Source organism: Filicampus tigris, chromosome 20 (assembly GCF_054856515.1).
Source record: "Filicampus tigris isolate MCC_2025a chromosome 20, RoL_Ftig_1.0, whole genome shotgun sequence".
Taxonomy (NCBI): Eukaryota; Metazoa; Chordata; class Actinopteri; order Syngnathiformes; family Syngnathidae; genus Filicampus; species Filicampus tigris.
The window spans coordinates 7915736-7934489 of record NC_141236.1 but is presented as its reverse complement, the minus strand read 5'-3'; the positions used below and the strand labels follow the sequence as shown (position 1 = coordinate 7934489).

At 43.4% G+C, this 18754-nt stretch overlaps 1 protein-coding gene across 1 annotated transcript in view; it reads left to right on the top strand.

Annotated features, from left to right (window-relative positions):
- Positions 1-18754, top strand: part of plcb1l (phospholipase C beta 1-like) — a 67060-nt gene that overhangs the window by 44852 nt on the left and 3454 nt on the right. The window contains exons 10-31 of the mRNA XM_086019165.1: positions 1943-2089; positions 2753-2910; positions 3028-3110; positions 3460-3544; positions 6631-6811; positions 7270-7356; positions 7901-7971; positions 8065-8161; positions 8233-8317; positions 8890-9014; positions 9083-9237; positions 9508-9772; positions 10017-10121; positions 10206-10321; positions 10756-10891; positions 11398-11451; positions 11534-11753; positions 12089-12257; positions 13090-13166; positions 13240-13329; positions 13423-13480; positions 14236-14322. Coding sequence (XP_085875291.1) covers positions 1943-2089; positions 2753-2910; positions 3028-3110; positions 3460-3544; positions 6631-6811; positions 7270-7356; positions 7901-7971; positions 8065-8161; positions 8233-8317; positions 8890-9014; positions 9083-9237; positions 9508-9772; positions 10017-10121; positions 10206-10321; positions 10756-10891; positions 11398-11451; positions 11534-11753; positions 12089-12257; positions 13090-13166; positions 13240-13329; positions 13423-13480; positions 14236-14322 — 2651 coding nt within the window. The remainder of the gene's footprint in view (positions 1-1942; positions 2090-2752; positions 2911-3027; positions 3111-3459; positions 3545-6630; positions 6812-7269; positions 7357-7900; positions 7972-8064; positions 8162-8232; positions 8318-8889; positions 9015-9082; positions 9238-9507; positions 9773-10016; positions 10122-10205; positions 10322-10755; positions 10892-11397; positions 11452-11533; positions 11754-12088; positions 12258-13089; positions 13167-13239; positions 13330-13422; positions 13481-14235; positions 14323-18754) is intronic.

Below are 18754 nucleotides of genomic sequence, written 5' to 3'. Positions count from 1 at the left end.
GCTAGATAAATGCGAAGATAGACGGCTTTATGGATTGATACAGTTGATAGATCGATTAGTATTTGACACCAGAGCCCAGAGTCAGATGCTATTTCAAATGAGAACGTATCAAATGCTAACATTTTATATGCCAAAAAAAAAAAAAAAAAAAGACAAAATATAGAATGATAGCAACCCCAGTACAAAAAGCACCAAGATAGACTAATAAATTGCTCTCAATTGTTCTCATAATGTTATTAAAACTGCAATCACTGGCGTGTGTTTACTCATGCTCCTTGGTAGCTCGCCCTTCCCGGTCCCGGTCATGACATATTTTCCCCCGCGCAAAGTATTTATCCCGCCGGAAGGGAAGTGCCGCCATCTGCTCGACAGAGGGGTCCGCGAAGTCATCTGCATGCCCCGCTTTCACCACCCCTCAAGGACACTCCCGTTTGCATTTTTGCCTTGAAATGTGCTGCATTTAACATTTGTACAAAACAATAATAAGAAAAATAATAATTGTGTATGTAATACTACCATACTTAAATTGATTGATTTCATATGGTCATAATCATCTCTTAGCAGCCCTTTAAATGGCTTGGATGTTAACATCGTTAAAGGGGGAACAAGACACCACTAGAGTATCGTCTTTATTGTCACTGAGAGGAAGCCTTTATGTACCTTAGCAAGGGATCATTAAAATCCTAATAAACGTCCAAAGCAGACATGTTGTAACGAGTATCCTTATTAGGGCTGGAGCACGAGGTGGGTGGGATCGATGGCGTCCCATGAATGTGTTTGAAAATTAAACCCTCAAAGCCTTAGTATGAAATTTCAGCTCCCGAAGCCAGTTGCAGTCCTTCGGAGATGAACTCTTGCTAGAGAGGGCCCATTCATCACTTGCAGCGTTAATTATTTTTAACTTGTAAAAATGCCTCCTTGGGAGTGAGCACCCCCAGATGTCGACCGTGTTAACACTGTTTCTCCTTGTTTGCATCTCGCGGGAGCGCGGAGGTAGAGGTCGGAGGGTTGGCGGAGTCAGACCTCCCGGTGGCGAGGGGAGCCCCCTGCCAGTCTTCGGGGAGAGCCAGGATGCCGAAAGCTGAGATTTCACAGACGACAGCCCGGCGTTAATTAGAGAAGTGACTCTGCAGAGGGCGGCGCCGCATTAATTAGCATAAAGTGGCCGGGGGGACGTACCGCGCCCGCCGAGCACACGCATCGCTTTGCATATTTAGCATAGCGCGCCCAGCAGAACGTTAGTATTTCCTACTTTTTTTTTTTTTTTCTTTTTTTGCTCTGAGCCCTTGTGCAATATGCTAAAACTAGACAAGGTAGCGTGTGTGTTGTATGCTAATTCATTGAAGCTCTTTTGTTTTTTTACGGAAAAAGCGGAGACAATAAGCGACCTTGACAAAGCAAAGAATGTTAAAGGTCATTTATAAAAACCTCATACTCTGTGCGCACCAGTCACAACATGAAAGCGAAAATAAGAATAGCGCAAGGCACTCATCGTGGTTTTCCAACAATGCTATGCCCACATTAAACCCCGTAGGCAAAAAAGCTTTGCAATTTAGTGTCGTCATCTTTCTAGGATACCTGTGTCTAGGATTCCTGAGGCTCGTTTGAGCAAAATCCATTGTAGAAGTTTTGCAAAGCCCTGGAAATTGCCCCAAAATGTATGTTTCAAACTAAAATGAATGACTTCCTGTTGCACTTCTGGCATGGGTCCTTGAGACTTTTGTGTGCATCTGGTCTCTTTTACCAAATTTCATTTCATTTCAATAAGTCAAACTCTTGTTGGGGACAGTTTTTTTTCGAACAAAGTACGACTTTTTGGTGCATCCTGTTATCATTAATTATGTCCTTCAAATTTAGTTTCAATTGGTAAAACTGGTGGTCTTAATCTCCAGTTGATTGTGTTGTTGTTGTTTTTTTTGTTGTTGTTTTTTTATTTGGACAGGTCAGATTTCGGTGGAGGGCTTCGCCAGGTACCTGAACAGCGAGGAGAACAGCATCATCCCCCCGGAGAAGTTGGACCAGAGCGAAGACATGACCTTTCCCCTCTCACACTATTTCATCAACTCCTCTCACAACACTTACCTGACGGGTACCCACACACGCGCACACACAAACATTGCGCACACATACAAACCCTCATTGTTATTCATGAACTTTTCTGCTGTGCCTTGTAACTGCAAGAAAAAGATGCTCAAACCATTTTCTTCTCCTCCCTTCAATGGATGCTAAGACTTCCCCTTTTAGTGATTCAATTTCATTGTCGGTCGGATTCTTTTGAAGTGGAGCAGACTGTCGCTTCACTGATGGGGAATTCACTGAATTTCCTTAATGGCCAGAAAAAATGTGGAAATAAGAAAACTGTTGAATCTCATCACTGACTGTGACATTGCATTTGGATGTCTTTCAATTGTGCAACGTTTGTGCTTTTTGAGTGTAAAGTGTTCCAGTCCTCAATTAGCTTGCTGTGACACAGCTTTAGATGAACTTCTCAATGGTATAGAATGCTATCACGCTACAGTTGTGATAGTTGATATTGTTGCCTAGTGGTCCGGTATTATTTCGAATGAGATTTGATAACATGCTAAGAGTTGGTGTACTAGCATATTGTGAGACATCCACTTGAGCTGAGAAAGCGCTAATGCAGGTCTGCAAGGATTTGACGTTACGGCCTGTGGTTGGGTAGTGTTTCAAATGAGTTGCTAAAATGCTAACAGTTCTAAAGCGGCTGTTGTTTTGTCATTCGCTCCCGTAGCGGGGCAGCTGGCAGGCAGCTCGTCGGTGGAGATGTACAAGCAGGTTCTTCTCTCCGGCTGCCGCTGCATCGAGCTGGATTGCTGGAAGGGACGCACCACTGAAGAAGAACCCGTCATCACCCACGGCTTCACCATGACCACTGAGGTCTCCTTTAAGGTACCAGCCAGGACAACAAAGACGATAACTCGACAAAACTCGCAAACTAACACAGATACTGACTAGCTTTGTCGACCCGGAAAAGCTAACCCCGTCTACATGTGTCTGTGTATTTAGGAGGTGATCGAGGCCATCGCAGAATGTGCCTTCAAGACTTCACCCTTCCCCGTCATCTTGTCTTTTGAGAATCACGTGGACTCGTAAGTCTGGCCAGGACGGCTAACGCAACATAATTATGGAATAATTGGATCTTAACGTATTGAAACTGCTTCAGGATCATTTGGATGTTAAGCTGCACACAGCTATGTTTAATGAGTAAGTAATAAAGTTATTCGCTTTAGCTATTATAGTGGCCCGGTGTCAGTGGACCAGCCAGGGCACCTTTTTTGGTCAGTATTAGCACTACGTTTACGTTTCAGAGTCATGCCTAGGCCCACTTAGGAACGTTACTACTATGTTAGCTTGAATTGTTGCAATTGTTTCTCATTTGTGTTCCTTGAAGGTCCCCTTTAACAATCACTTACAGAATCCCTCGTTCTTTTCTTTCAGACCCAAGCAGCAGGCCAAGATGGCCGAGTACTGCCGCTCGATATTTGGTGACGCTTTGCTGACGGAAACTCTAGAAAAGTATCCCGTGAGTCCGACACACACACACACACACACACACACTTACTGAGGCACATGACGGTGAATTTGTGGTCTCACATAACGGCATGCTCTTGTCAGTTTGTGTCGCGTTTGGCAAGGCACGCTGGCGCTCGACTCCCCCGTCTGTCACACTTCAAAATGGCCTCCCGCAGATGTGAATATATTGATGCTCGTCTTTCTGTTTACATGTCCTCACTGTTCACTTTCTCCTCCGCCAATATCACACGAGAGGCGCGCAGGCTCGGCAGCTGCGCGCGATTAAACGGTCAGACGACAAACTGCGGCCGGCGTAATCTCTGCGCCGCTTTTTCTTGGCGGCCCTTTATCGGGCTCGCTTCTGTTGCCATGGCTACCGGGCCCAAGCTTGCTTTATCCCTTTGTAGCCAAACTTGCCCCTTCCGCGTCCCCGCACTCCAATCCAAATGTGACATTGGTGGATTGACACAGGCCAAAATGTGGATTTAAGACTATAATTTTGATAGTGTACATACCTACGATAATGGAGTGGGGCTTCCCAGATGGGAAAAGTCGGCACCTCTATTATATGGTAGCAGTGTAATGTGTATTGGTGTGATGTGGATGACTTGACGTTCCAGAGGCTGCCAAAGTTAGCATGTCGAAACTCAAAAGTTGCTTAACCATACATACAAAAGTAGTTATTGCACAATACAGAATCGTGTAAAAAATTGGAGTGAGTTTCCACAGGCTGGCAAAGTTAGTGCCTCCATTCTTTTGCATCCCCACATCTTCTTATAAATATTGTCATAGTGTAAATAGCTTCAGCACACGCTGCTGGAAAGTAGATGGAGTTAGCTTCCCCAGGTCGACAAAGTATTCCCGCAAGATATTGTAAACATTACGTAAGTGTAAATAGCTATCGTACAACACGGAACAGTAGAAAATGAATGGAGTGAGGTTCCCAAGACTAGTAAATTTAGTAAATCAAGCTGTATGCATCCCTGCAACCCACTGTAAATGCTGCCATAGTCTCCACACGGATGAAAAGTGAATGCAGTGAACTTTCTGAGGCTTGCAAGGTTAGCGCCATCATACCCCTTCGTCCCCAGTCGTAATAACAAGCCTTTTTCTTGGCGGCCCTTTATCAAGTTTCTCCTTTGTTGCCATGGCTACCAGTCCAAAGCTTTCCTTTGTCCTTTTGTCACCTGTACTGCCCTCTTTCTCCAAAGACGTCATTGTGTGGACTGACACAGGGTCACTGCGTGAGGATTTTTGTTTCAAATGTATACAAATGTATACAACCCTGCTTCCGTCTGATCCAGCAGGGACTTGTTGTCAGAAGCGAGCAGAAGCATTATCTCCCCTCAGCAGAGGCTCAGTCAGCCCTGCAACTGGGGATAAAGTGCGGGGGGGGGGGGGGGGATAGCGTGAGCCGTGAAGTGCTCGTAGAACGTGATGTCACAGAATTCCAATTTCCACCAGTGGCCGTGTAATTGTGGGGACTCTGGGGAGAAGGTGAAGGCAATGACGGGCTCCCCCCCCACACCCCCCGCCCTGCACAGCTTAGCCAATGGGATATCTGCTCTGGACATCCTGGATAATGGTTGTTGGGGAGGTGAGGGCGGCAGATAGGCTAATGTGGCCCGATTGGTTCTAGCTGAGCCCGCGGTCACAATAAAGATGATTGCATGCTTCTGCCATGAAATTTACTCCACAAAAGTGTCTTTGTCGCCTTTCAGGCATTTTGAGAAGAACACTACCTCTTTGGGAAGGGAATGAGAGGTTGGATGCACCATATTTCCATAGAGTATGTAGCTTTAACACATTTTAGTGGAAAGCAAACAGATGGAGGCTGGCAAAATTAGCGCAGCATGTTCTTCCGCGTCCTCAGAAATCATCGTAAATATTGGATATAACGTCAACACTGATTGCCGTTACGTGACTGCAGTGAGGTTCGCAAAGTTAACATGCCAACAAATACATCCGTATCACAGCGTGTTCATATGTGAAAATCAATAGTGTAACTAGCTACGGCAGAGACATGGTGGAAAGTGAATTAAGTAAGGTTCCTCTGTCTTTCTGTTTAGGTAGCGCGTCTGCAACCCTTCAACTTTGATGACTTTGTCAACAAAAATCAGCGTGTTGGATTTTATTTCGTTACAGTTGGCTCGTGTGGTATTTCAGTGCCAAGACGTTTAGCTCGGATCTTGCGTCTCTGCTGCGTTTCCACGTGCTTCTTTTGTTTAATGGTAGTTAAAACCCGCCCGAGCCTCGGTGCTAACGTCAAGCTGTCGTTCAACTCTCTGCTTGTTAACGGCATCCTCTGACGTCATTCCTTTCTCTCCCGGCCGATCTGCTACTTGAATTTATCACCGCGCGCGATGCGAATACATGAATATAAAAAGCGACAGGAAAAGTCAGCCTCCTGTTTCCCCCGTAACAGTGACAAGGACACTTGCAAATTTGTCCCCCCTGTGAGACGTAAACAGATTCTTACCTAATTTGGCTTTTTTGGGGGAAGGGGGTTGGCATCAGACATCTCTCTTGATGCCTCCCACTTTCATTGCGAGAGAAAAAACACTTGAGGCATGCGAGGCGGCCAAGTTAAATTGAACTCGCCCAAGTAATGGAGTCTAAATCAATGCGCTCGGTGCCGCGAATGCCAATCGGGAAGGGATCAAATCTCATATGCGAATGGTGGCGCCGAGTGAAGACCAGGAAAATTAACACCCGCTTGCTTTTATTATTGTTGCGTAAATCACTTTCCATCCACAAGAAAGATCAATGGTTGTGTCGGTTTACGAAATGTTTACTGCTGATGAGTTGTGTCCGACGTTCATATTTTTAAACACTGTTATCGAAAAGCTGTCCAAAACGGTAAACAATCGACGTGCCAACCTGCTTCCAGAGTGGTTGCCTTCAACATGCGCTTTTTTGATAGCTCATTTCATAAAAATCCAGCAACGCCATGACATGACATCATTATTACATTTTGGGGGGGATTTTCTTGCGAGAGAAAATCCTATTTTTAAAAGCAGTACACCAAGGTCATTCCCCATTTTCCGCAACCGTCTACACGATGGCGTTGCCTTTTTCCTCCACCCTCTCCTCTAGTTGGAGTCCGGTGCGCCTCTGCCCAGCCCGATGGAACTGATGGGCAAAATCCTGGTAAAGAACAAGAAGAAGCACCACAAGGCGTCATCGGATGGCAGCGCCAAGAAGAAGCTGTCGGAGCAGGTGTCCAACACCTACAGCGACTCGTCCAGCGTCTGCGAGCCGTCTTCGCCCGGAGCCGGTACCACACGCACACGCACACGCACACGCACGCGCACACACAGAGGCTGTTATGATGTGCTGCGGTCAGTGGAGCAACACCGCTCTCATTGTTTAGTATTCATCACTTTTATGGCCCTCTCCATCAGCTGAGTGGATTGCATACACTCCCTGTCAGACAGGGACGCCGCATGCCCACACGAGTGCCTTAAGTATCCAACACACACGCATATCTTAAGAGCAGTGGCTCTCCAACTTAATAAAAATGCGCGCCTACATACGGGGACGGCGTGTTGATGAAACAGAAGCGTATTATTACACAGACTAAAGTTATTCATCGGTTGGTAATAGAACTACTGCTGAGGCTTGTTGCTTGCACACGGCACACTAAGTTGCACCGTTCCGCTCTGCATCAGATAAAGCTAAAATCTTATAGCGAGCTGTTTCACAGCAATTGAAAAGCTATTTTACTCGGCGCAGGTTCCGCAAAGGAGGATGTGACGGAGTCCTCCCAGCCAGCGGAGGGCGCCGAGCTCAGTCTGAGGCCACAGGGAAGGAAGTCCATCGGTGAGTATTCTTTTTTTTTTTTTTTTTTTAAAGTGAGAAAAGAGTGATCACATTGCAGGAATTGTATGACTGAGCGTGTTGTGGCTACTTCTTTACTCTCCAGATTATTTCAAGTGTTTGTGTTTATTTCTTTTGTGTAACTGTGATTATGAATAACTGTCGAGAGTAGCGATTACATAGATGAAATGGCACATACACTGAGCATGAGCATATACCATGAATTTATACTCTTATTCCTTGTCGTTGTTTATTTGCATTGTGCATAGTGGTGGTTCTCATGAGTAACTGGCAAGAGATGTGATTCTAATAATCGCATCACACGTACATTGTGTGTGTGCTGGGCTCTTTTTGGGGTTTATTACATTCGAGATTATTTCCATTATTTGTTTAATTCTATTGTGCATTAATAATAGCCAAGTGGCACTAATGCAGTAGTCTATTGTACGCTTGCATGTTTCTGTGCATGACTGTGCCTGCCAATTTTTTTTAACTGTATGGATTATTTTTCTTATATAAACTGATTTTATCATGTCTCTCATTCAAGGTGAGGTGGAGGCTGAAAGTGAAGACGAAGACGACGACGATGATGACTGCAAAAAGGGATCCATGGACGAGGTAGATAACGTGCCGATGCTGCCCCCTGGTGTACATTTTCAGACGTTCAATATGACAGCATGTAAGCGTTTTGACGGCGCGGATTATTGACAGGGCACGGCAGGCAGCGAGGCGTTCGCCACGGAGGAAATGTCCAACTTGGTCATCTACATCCAACCTGTCAAGTTTAACAGCTTTGAGGCTTCCAAAAGTACGTTCACAATGTAGGATGATTGTTTTCTTCAGGACTCTGTGCCACCTTTATTTGTTATGTACCTGCAGAGATCAGTCGCAGCTACCAGATGTCGTCCTTTGTGGAGACCAAAGCTTTAGAACAGCTCACCAAGTCTCCTGTTGAGTTTGTGGAGTATCCTTCCTTATTCTTATTCTGGAGATTCTTCAATGCACAAATGGATTCAAGACCAGACACGAAATTGATGTCACAGAATTGAACTAAATTGAATGTAGCAGTTTCCATACAGAATTGGGGTGTCAAATTGGGGCTTCAAGCAAAGGTTAAGGTTTCAAATTGGGCTTTCGAGACAGGGTTTCAAGACTGGGTTAGGGTTCCCACTTTGGGTTTCTAGTTAGGGTTTCAAATTCAAATGAGGCTTTCAATTAGTTTTAGGGGTTTGTGTTAGGGTTTCAAGTTAGGATTCCAAACTAGCATTAAGTTAAGGTTTCAATTAAGACAAGTGTTTTAAGCCTAGGCTAGGGTTTCAAATACAGGTTTTGGTTTGAAGACCGTATTAAGTTTTAAAACAAAAGTTAGGGTTTCAACTAAGGTTTCGTTTGAGAGATAGGTGTTAATGTAAAGTTTAAATGTAAATTAGAATTTCATGACAGTATTAGCCAGATTTCAAGACAAGGTAGCAGCGGCATTCGGCCCATTAGCATATTGCTAACCGCGTTGTCCTTAGCCTCGCTTGCTCTGTGAAGATACAACAAACTGCAGCTGAGCAGGATTTACCCAAAAGGCACCCGAGTGGACTCCTCCAATTACAACCCCCAACTCTTCTGGAACGCCGGCTGCCAGCTGGTGGCGCTCAACTTCCAGACCATCGGTGAGAAGTTTACAGCCTGTTGCATTCCCGATCGGCATCGCGATCCTCATCCTCTTCCCCTTCCGCAGATTTGTCCATGCAGCTCAACCTGGGCATGTACGAGTACAATGGCAAGTCAGGCTTCCGGCTCAAACCGGAGTTCATGAGGCGGCCCGACAAGCACTTTGATCCGTTCACCGAGAGCACCGTGGACGGGATTGTCGCCAACACGCTCTCTGTCAAGGTGAACAAATACAACCACCATACGCAGTGGTACCTGAATTAGGACTGAACGATTTGGAAAAACAGTCTAATTGGGTTTTTATTTTCTCAAGATTGTGATTGTGATTTAATATGCAATTCTTTTTTCAGGCTCCTCTTCCTGTGTGTGTTTTTTTTAACAAACACAAGCAATCTGCGTCATTTATTGTACATCCATGTTTTTTGGTCTTATAGGTTAGTCCTAGCCTAAAATAAAGGCAAGTCAACCGTGAATTAATATCAACCGTTGCAGATCATCTCGGGGCAGTTCCTGTCGGACAAGAAGGTGGGCACCTACGTGGAGATGGACATGTTCGGCCTTCCCGTGGACACCAAGCGCAAAGCCTTCAAGACCAAAACGTCGCAGGGCAACGCCGTCAACCCCGTGTGGGACGAGGAGCCCATCGTCTTCAAGAAGGTGGTCCTGCCCACGCTGGCCTCGCTCAGGATCGCCGTCTTTGAAGAGGGTGGGAAGTTCATAGGGCACCGCATCATACCCGTCTCAGCCATACGGCCAGGTTGGTAAAAGTCCAGATGACAAAACAGCTTGAGGGTGTCCAATTGGGATTTTTGGTTGTTAAATTAGGGTTTCGAACCAGGATAAGAGTTTCAAACCCAGGATTCTGGTTTGAAGTTGTGGTTTCTGGTTAGGGTTTCAAGTTATGGTCTCAAATGAAGATTTCAAGCCCGGTTAGTGTTTCGAGTGAGGGTTTCAAGACCATATTGTGGTGTCAAGCCTCCATGTGGATCTTCTGGCTGCAGGTTATCATTACATCAACCTGAGGAACGAGAAGAACCAAACTCTGACGCTTCCTGCTCTCTTTGTCTACGTGGAAGTCAAAGATTATGTTCCTGACACGTTTGCGGGTGAGCTCCCTCCCTTCCGCGTTTTGTCAATCCTGCCCCAACGGGTTGGCCCTCATCATCATCATGTCCATCGCCCGTGCTCAGACGTCATCGAGGCCCTGTCCAACCCCATCCGCTATGTCAACCTGATGGAGCAGAGAGCCAATCAGCTGGCTGCCCTCACCCTGGAGGAGGGCGGTGACGATGAGGCCGACAAGGAGGTGAGCCACTTTTCAAATTTAAAGAACTCATAGTGTATATTGCACTACCTGTACATGCTGCATCTGTATCAGATGTTGCATCTACTGTTAATACAACTTTTCAAAATAAAAGCATTGCATAATGGATATCAGGATGGAACCTGCAATTGAGGTTTCTTCCTCTGGGGGGCGCCTTTTAGCTGATGTGACTTGTAGTGTGGCCATGGCAACCGTCTCCAAGTGAGTTGAAATAAATGCTGGCCCACATTAGGACTGGGAAGTTAACAGATAAGAGCACATCGTACTGGAGATGGATGAATATGTGCAGACTCTCAGTTACAGGCGTTATCATGACGCAGTGTTCCGGAACATGCAGGAAAGTTTTGCTGGCGACCGGGACGATGACGTTTGATGTTGTGTCAAGGTGGAGGTCTCACATCTCTTTTGATGGACAGGTGGAGGCGGGCAGCGACACCCCCTCGGAATCCAAGACGGACCCCAGGGCCGCGGTGCCGGCAGAGAATGGGCTGAGCCACACCCCGATCGCCTCCAAGCCGCCGTCGCTGGTTGGACATCAGCCTCAATCTGCAGGTCAGTAACGCCGTCGGACACAGTATTAGGTACGCCTGAGCATTCTAATACGTCTAACTATTTTTTTTTAATGAGCAGGTTAAATACTTTATAGTTAACAATCTCATGATTGTTTCCTGCCTGGCGCACACAAATCTTTACCCGTTGACTTTAAAACGTTAAAAGTTCAACATACACTTTAGGTCCTTCTTCAATGCAATAGTTAGGATCAAGGTGGGGTGCTACATCAATTTCTGTCTCGGTTTCTAAATGCACGTGCACTTGGGCCGCATTAATGCACCGTACTCTAACTGTTTAGTGTAAAACAGATGTGTTTGTTAAGCTATTTACCAACAACTCCAAATCAGGCGTTTGGACCAAAGTGTAGAACATCTAATAAAACCACGAGTGTCAAAATAAGTAAATATGACCTACATTTATGTGTTTCCCTCTTCTTTTCATTTTCTGTTCGTAAGGGGTAGTATGGGAATGAGCCGTAGAGTCACATCTATTATTGTTCTTTTTAGGCTCTCTGAAACCACCTGTGAAGACTGAAGACATCATCCAGAGCGTCCTCACTGGTAAGACCCCCTTTATTTTTTATTTATTTATTTATTTATTTTAACACACACTTGACGTCATCAACGTCATTGTGTATTTTAGAAGCGGAAGCTCTGACGCTGGAGGAGCTGAAGCAGCTCAAGGGCTTCGTACGGGAACAGCGGAAGCAGTACAAGGAGATGAAGGAGCTGGTGCGCAAACACCACCGCAAGACGGCCGAGCTGATCAAGGAACACACGGCCCGCGTTGGCGAGCTGCAGAGTCAGCAGCAGCGAAGGCGCAACGCCCTGCACAAGAGCCACAAACGAGATGGTAAGAAAAGGTAGGTGGCGCTCTTCCTCTTTTACTTTCATGGAACTTTAGGCAACTCTGGGTTGATATCGATTTTTTTGTGGCAGACGCCGATATTTGGCAGAATTTTTTTTTGTTGTTTGTTTGTTTTTTTAAATGCTCCTATTCTGGTTTGAAAAATATAGCCCTGCCCACCAGTTTGTATCATTGACAAGAAAAGTAGTACAAATTGTGATAAGGACAGGACATAAAACTGCCATGCTATGAAACCACACAAGTCGGCCATTTTGGTTTGAAGCCGCCGAGGTTCTTTTTAAAGGCACGTGCACAACATTTTTCCCGAACTAATTTGTTGTCTGTGTGCAGCCGGTCGGAGCAGTCGCTGTCCACGCTGGACCGGGAGCTGTGCGACCTGGACCAGGAGTGCGGCCAGCGTCTGTCCGAGCTGAAGGAGCAGCAACAGCAGCAGCTCCTTACGCTGCGCCAGGAGCAGTACTACAGTGAGAAGTACCAGAAGAGAGAGCACATCAAGCAGGTGAAGCCTGGCAATCCGCTTTTGAGAACATATTCATTCGGAGAAAATGTTCAGAATGCTCTTATGCTGTTTATGCCTTTAGCTCATTATACCTGTTACAATGACAATAGAGACTTTTATTATTATGAATTGTTTAGATCATGTGTAAAACAGGATGATTCATTTTTAAATGTTTATCGCACAAATTAGATGTATACAACATCAATTTAGTTGGCTGTGAAAACATCGTATTTGATGGTCCATAACAATACATTGTTGGTTTGATGTACCACACGGAAGTCTCTGGCTTGTTTATCATTAGATTGTGTGCTGAATGGTCATCCATATTAAACGCTCACACAGACATTTATTAATCCTGTCATGCGTGTCTGTCGTGGAAAAATTAATTTCCTCTGCTCTGCTTCACCTGCACTCACTGCCAAGTCAGCTCCAATCAAGCAGATTGCAACAAGACTCCCAATATGAGGCCTCTGTGAACACTACTGGATTTGGATGCCCATTCTTTGAAAATTCAGCCCACGATGCCAGTTTCACTTGAAATTTAGTAGGCATGTCTATCATGAGTAGACCCACAAAAAATCTTAAGAAGCCATGCCTGAATAGAAAACGAATAGACACCACAAATTTTGGTTTCCGGCATATTTTTTCGCTTATTTTGGCCGTTTCCAGTGGTTGTGCTCCCAATTACAATGAAGTTAGTCTTTTTGTCATTTTTGCGTGGGCTGAATATACCAGCAACAATTTATGCCATGAAAAAGATGAGAATCAATTTATTCCTTCATCTTTAATTCTTTTTGCACCACATGACCATTTTCTCTCTGTTTGCATCCAGCTGGTGGAGAAACTGAACGCCCTGGCCGAGGAGTGTCAGGGTGCGCAGGTGAAAAAGCTGAGAGACATCTGTGAAAAGTGAGAGCATCATTCAGCATTCAGCATTTTACAAACCGCATGCCACATCTCATCCCCAGTTCTTGTCCTGCAGGGAGAAGAAGGACCTGAAGAAGAAAATGGACAAAAAGAGACAAGAGAAGATCAGCGAAGCCAAGTCGAAAGACAAGAACGTCACGGAGGAGTGAGTGCTGTAACGTTCTGATGTGACCACAAGGCGGCGATGTAGACAAAGAAACTACTGTACTGATTTAGTGTCTGTCATTGTATCCTGCAGAGAGAAGCTGGAGATAAACAGGTCGTTTGTCAATGAAGTGGTGCAGTACATAAAGCGGGTAAGAAAGAGTATTGACCTCAACGCCTTCCGTCCAAAATGTAGCCCTTACAATAACTTATAATTGTCACATTTTTAACTCTTCAAAGCTTTTGACTTTTTGATTGATTTTTATTACCATATCGGGAGCTCATCGTTCACTGAATTTAAGTATGATTTAAAAAAACACACACAAGATTGAAGCTCAATTTCTTGAGCGAGCCTCGTCCAACAACTGAAAATCCAAGCAAAATTAAATACATTGTTCAATATAAACAATGTGATATTGTCATGACTAAATTGATGTAATAAATCCAATATTGTAAATACTATATTTATAATATATATGTTGTGAATATATTTTTGAATATTGTAAATAGCTGTGTATGTATTAATACTACCCGCTTCACCCTGATAAATATTTTACATTTTCACCTCATTTTATCTTAATGATTTTTTTTTTTTACCTTTAGAGTAGATTTGGAAAACTTAAACACATTTTAAAATATACAAAAAAAAATATTACATTCCTACCTTCGTTTTAAAAAGACAAACTAAATATCTACACATTTCTAACAATATAACAATTACATTTCAGTTTTAATAACATCACAGGAAATGGCTATTTTAAAAGTTTATCGAAGTGTGGGACAGGAATGTAGTTTGACATATTTTGAATATCATTCTTCATCATTACATTTTATGATATTTTTCATAATCTCACTAAAATGGGGCAGCTTTTGTGAGCAACATGTTTGTCTGTGTGTGTGTGTGTAGCTGGAGGACGCACAGAGTAAACGACAGGAGCGACTGCTGGAGAAACACAAGGACATACGACAGCAGATTTTGGATGAAAGGCCAAAGGTAAAGAAAAGAAATATGTATTTTACTCTCTGGTGACAGTGCGGAGTGATGGGTGTTGCATATTGCAATTTCTGGAAACGCTGGTGGGATATCACAAGAGAGGGCAGGTGTGATTACTTACATCACTACTGGGTCGCGCACAGTAACCACGCGCATGAACACATTTCACCTTCGAAGTAGGATTAATCCTTTTCAAGGTTAGTTGTAAACCATTTGAATGTTTTTCAACATTCATAAATAACATGCAAGTATAAAAGTCCCTGTTGACGTGAATGCTTTGAAACCCCAAAACCACTGAAATATATCAGCTTTATTACTGCAAAAGTTTTTTTTTGTTGTTGTTGTAGTTCAATTCCAGCATTAATTTTTTCTATTAACAAGTGTGACTTTTACACTTGTGAGATAAGCCTTTTTCAACACTTTAGATTGGTCAATAATAATGTGTAAAAATAATACCCACGCGTGTGGACTGACCAATAGTATAGATTTTTGAAAAAATACGAAATTCATCAAAATGTGATTTAATGCGGTTTTGGCTGGACGCCAGCGATATATTCGCATTAAACAACTTTTTATAAAATACAACTTTACTTTTAATATTCCGACTTATGTAAAATTAGAACTTCATTTGCAAAAAAAATGTACTTCTTGTAATATTGCAAGGGATTTATTGTAATATTCTGCATTTATTCTTGTAAAAATGTGACTTGATTGTCATATTCTGACTTTTTTTTTCTTGTCAGATTGTAGCATTATTGTAGTGAAATTATTTTTATATGTGATTGCACAATGTCGTTTTTGGGTGGGGTGTGTGTGTCAAGCACGAACCTGTCTTATCATTAATGCGTGTGCGCCTGAGTGTATGTATCTTCCCTCACTGGACAAGCTTTGAATCAAACATGCACACACACGTGCAGTCGTCATGGCAACTTGGGTCCCCCTCCCCACCTCCTTACCCCTCCCCCATCCTTCATGACACTCTGCAATCTGCTAATTCGGAAGTGAATCCTCCATCTGTGGCGAGGAGGGAGGGAGTCCCGGAAGTGTGCGTGCGCGTCTGCGTGCATGTGCGCGCGTTTTGGTGTGCCTGCGTCAAACAGGTTGGAGGGAGTCAAGATGGCCGCTGTGTTCCCTCATCATAGACTTTGTTCTGCATCATCTCCGCCTGCCGTGCGCACGTCATTATGTGTGTGTGCGTACACACGCCCATTCGCTCATGAGGGAACCACCAAAGTGGAACATCCAGTATGTTGTGTGCCTAAAGTCGTTTGTTAAATTCAGTGAGTTTGAAAGTATTTGTTAACTTTTTCGTCCACACCAGTTTTAAAATTATTTTTTAATGGTGATTAACTAATAGTGGTTTAAAAAATATAATTTATTGTTACTTTTGTGTATTTTTCTTTTTTTTTTTTTAGTTGTTTTTCCTTTTTTACTACTGGTACATCCTTTTGTCACTTACACTTTTTTCAATTTTTTTTTTTCTTACACTTAAGTTTTTAAAAAATATATATTTTGGTTGAGTGTTTTTTACACTTAATTTTTCCTGTTTATTTTGTTGTCTGCTTCTAAAGAATAGTTCCTCAACTATTTTCCACTTCTTTATAGCATTTTCCCTCAGCGTTTTATAAATAGGGATTACGGTATTAATCTTTCATAAAGATGTTTTGCTGTATCAAACTTATTTTTAAATTTGAATACACGAAACTATGTGACAGAATTCAAAAGCGAGCATTTCCAGTACACCCCCATTTATAAGCAGCGAGTTTAGCAACTGTCTCATCTTTAAGCTTCCCTTTGGAACTCCTCCTTTTATGGTGGGAATGACTGCGCTTTTTTTTTCTACATTCCTGCTGTTGCGGAGAATATTTTGAGAAAGGGAAATCAAAGTCAGGGAAGGACACACACATGCAAAAACACTCCCGTTGCGAAAAGTGTCTACCTCTGTTTCAATAAGCATTCGTCTCTTTCTCAGCGCCTTGGGCGCCGCTGGTTTCATAGGAGCCGGATAACGTCGGGAATATCAATGAAGCAAAAGTTTCTTTATCCGACATACCTTTGCACACACACACACAACGAGCAAGACAATCCTTCGACTGCGATGCTGACAGGGTGATGACCCTCCCGTCTCATTCTCTCTATAAGTAAGCTTGTTCTTTTCGGGCCTAATTGGGACGTGTTTGGAGATGGGAAAGGTTTTCTTGTACAGCCTTTGTGTTTTGTGTAGTGCGGATAAAAACAAGAAAAATAGCCCCTCACTGGACACTTTATTAGGTACCCTAAATGACATCTATCTATTTTCTGTTCAGTTTTCCACTTTTGGGTCACAGGTTCACTGGAGTCTATCTCAGCTGACTTTGGCAAAGAGGCAGGTTACACCCTGGACTGGTCGCCAGGCAAACGCAAGGCACAAAAAATAAACGTTCACATTGATTTTTCAATTAACCGAACATGCCTGTTTTGGGATTGTCAGATACGCCGTATGCAAGTGAGGCAGATGTGCTGTGTTTTTCATCATATATGTTTTTCAGAAATGTACTCGTTTTACTCAGTTTGATATTTTTTTTGTGATTTTTATATAAATATTTTTTTGGGTGATTTTTATATATATATTTATAGATATTTTTTTATATTTATATTTAATAATGACCTCCAGGATCAGTTTCAGCCATCCACGGAAAATAATTATGGACACGACAATCATAACAAGAAAAAAGTCTCAAGGGCCCATCCCAAAAATGGGAGTTAGCGATTCTGATTTGAAGCAACCATTTTGTTGAAATTCCAGTTTTGTCAAACTCCTGAGCGCCCCAGTCAGAATCAAGTATCCTAGACAGATGGGTGATGCTAAATTGCCAAGCTTCTCCCTTTCCCTCGATGACTCCTCGAAAGGAGGACAGCCACCGAACAAGGTCACGCTGCTTGTTGTATTTTAGGAAACGCGCGCCCGGGGTGTGTAGCGCACACGCGTTTGTTGACCAATGTTGAAAGACGAACGAGGGGGAGGCACATTTGGAAGTTGGTGGATATCCAGTGTGAATTTAGATCAGAGTGCAAACTCAACTTTACTTTCCGACCTTGTTTCATGCGTGGAGGCATTTAGAGGGGAAAGTCATACTTCCGATTTAGCTAACTATCAAGCTAAGTGAACTAGATGACGACCGCCAAAGTTTGATCATATCACAGATACTCTAATAGACACGCACACACTTGCACATGTCTCCTTGTGGTGCTCAGACCCTCCCACTTCCTTGGCATATGCCAGGGTGTCACCAGTGGGGTGAAAGATGACAGTTTTAATCAGGGGCTGCCGGCGCCACGCGCCAGGCGGCCTGCACGTGTACACACACACACACACAAATGCACACACGCCTGGATAGTCCCACCCCAAGTAGGTCATGCGCAGTACAGAGCGCGGCGCAATTTTAGCCATCTGCTTGTGATGTGATGAGCTTGATGTCCGCTGTGTGAGAGCCGCACTGCGAGTGAGACGCAAGGAAGGACGGAAGGGAGGGTGAGGATGAGGGGGTAGGTGGCGAGGGGAGAGGAGGGGAGGGGAGAGGAGGGAGGCGCACAAGGTGACCTTGAGATGCTGCAAGGACTCCAAAAATCTGTGTTTTTAGGAGGCTTTTATGACACACAACTTTCACTTCAGCAATGACAGTTTTTCATGACTCACAATAAAAACGACAGAACTTGCGGCATATAAAGGTGATTTGCTAAAATGACAACAATGCAGTTTAGGATAATTAGAATAGAGCATCACTGAGTTTTGGTTCATTCTACTAGGACTAAATGTGAATTCACCTATTCAAGTGCTAAAACATCATTTCAATTTTTTAGGTGTTGTTATTTTTAGTTAGTTTTTAATCTTTATGTGCATATATATATATATATATATATATATGGAGAGAGAGAATTTTTTTTTACTTTATTACGCCTTTTTTGTATTTTATATCAATTATAACATCTACATATACATTATTATTAATGTTTTGTCAAAGGATTTGCCATGTTGTAGGCTTTTTTATCATTCTGATTTAATTTTCAAATGTAATTAATTAATTGAATTTATTTAATTTAATACATACGTCTATTTGTTTTTATTTTTAGTAAACGATCTGACCCGACCCAATCTCTGATAGGTGGAAGAAAATGGACGGAATCCCAAAGACACTGTGGTCATCCACCACCATGTCACATAAAAGTTTTGTCCAAGCCAGCAGGGTTCCACTCTTCAATTTTCTGTTACTTGGCCGCAGATGTATCCATAAATCCCACAAAGTTGAAAATTGAGCGGTGCGTCTCGAAAGTGCAATGTGTTTTGGATCAGCTCAGTTCCAATGTCAGCATCTTGCCAGAAGACCGCGACGGCGTTGCTCTTTTAATTACGCTGCTCCCCGGGGGAGCCACTCGGGTAGTTAAACAGAGAAAT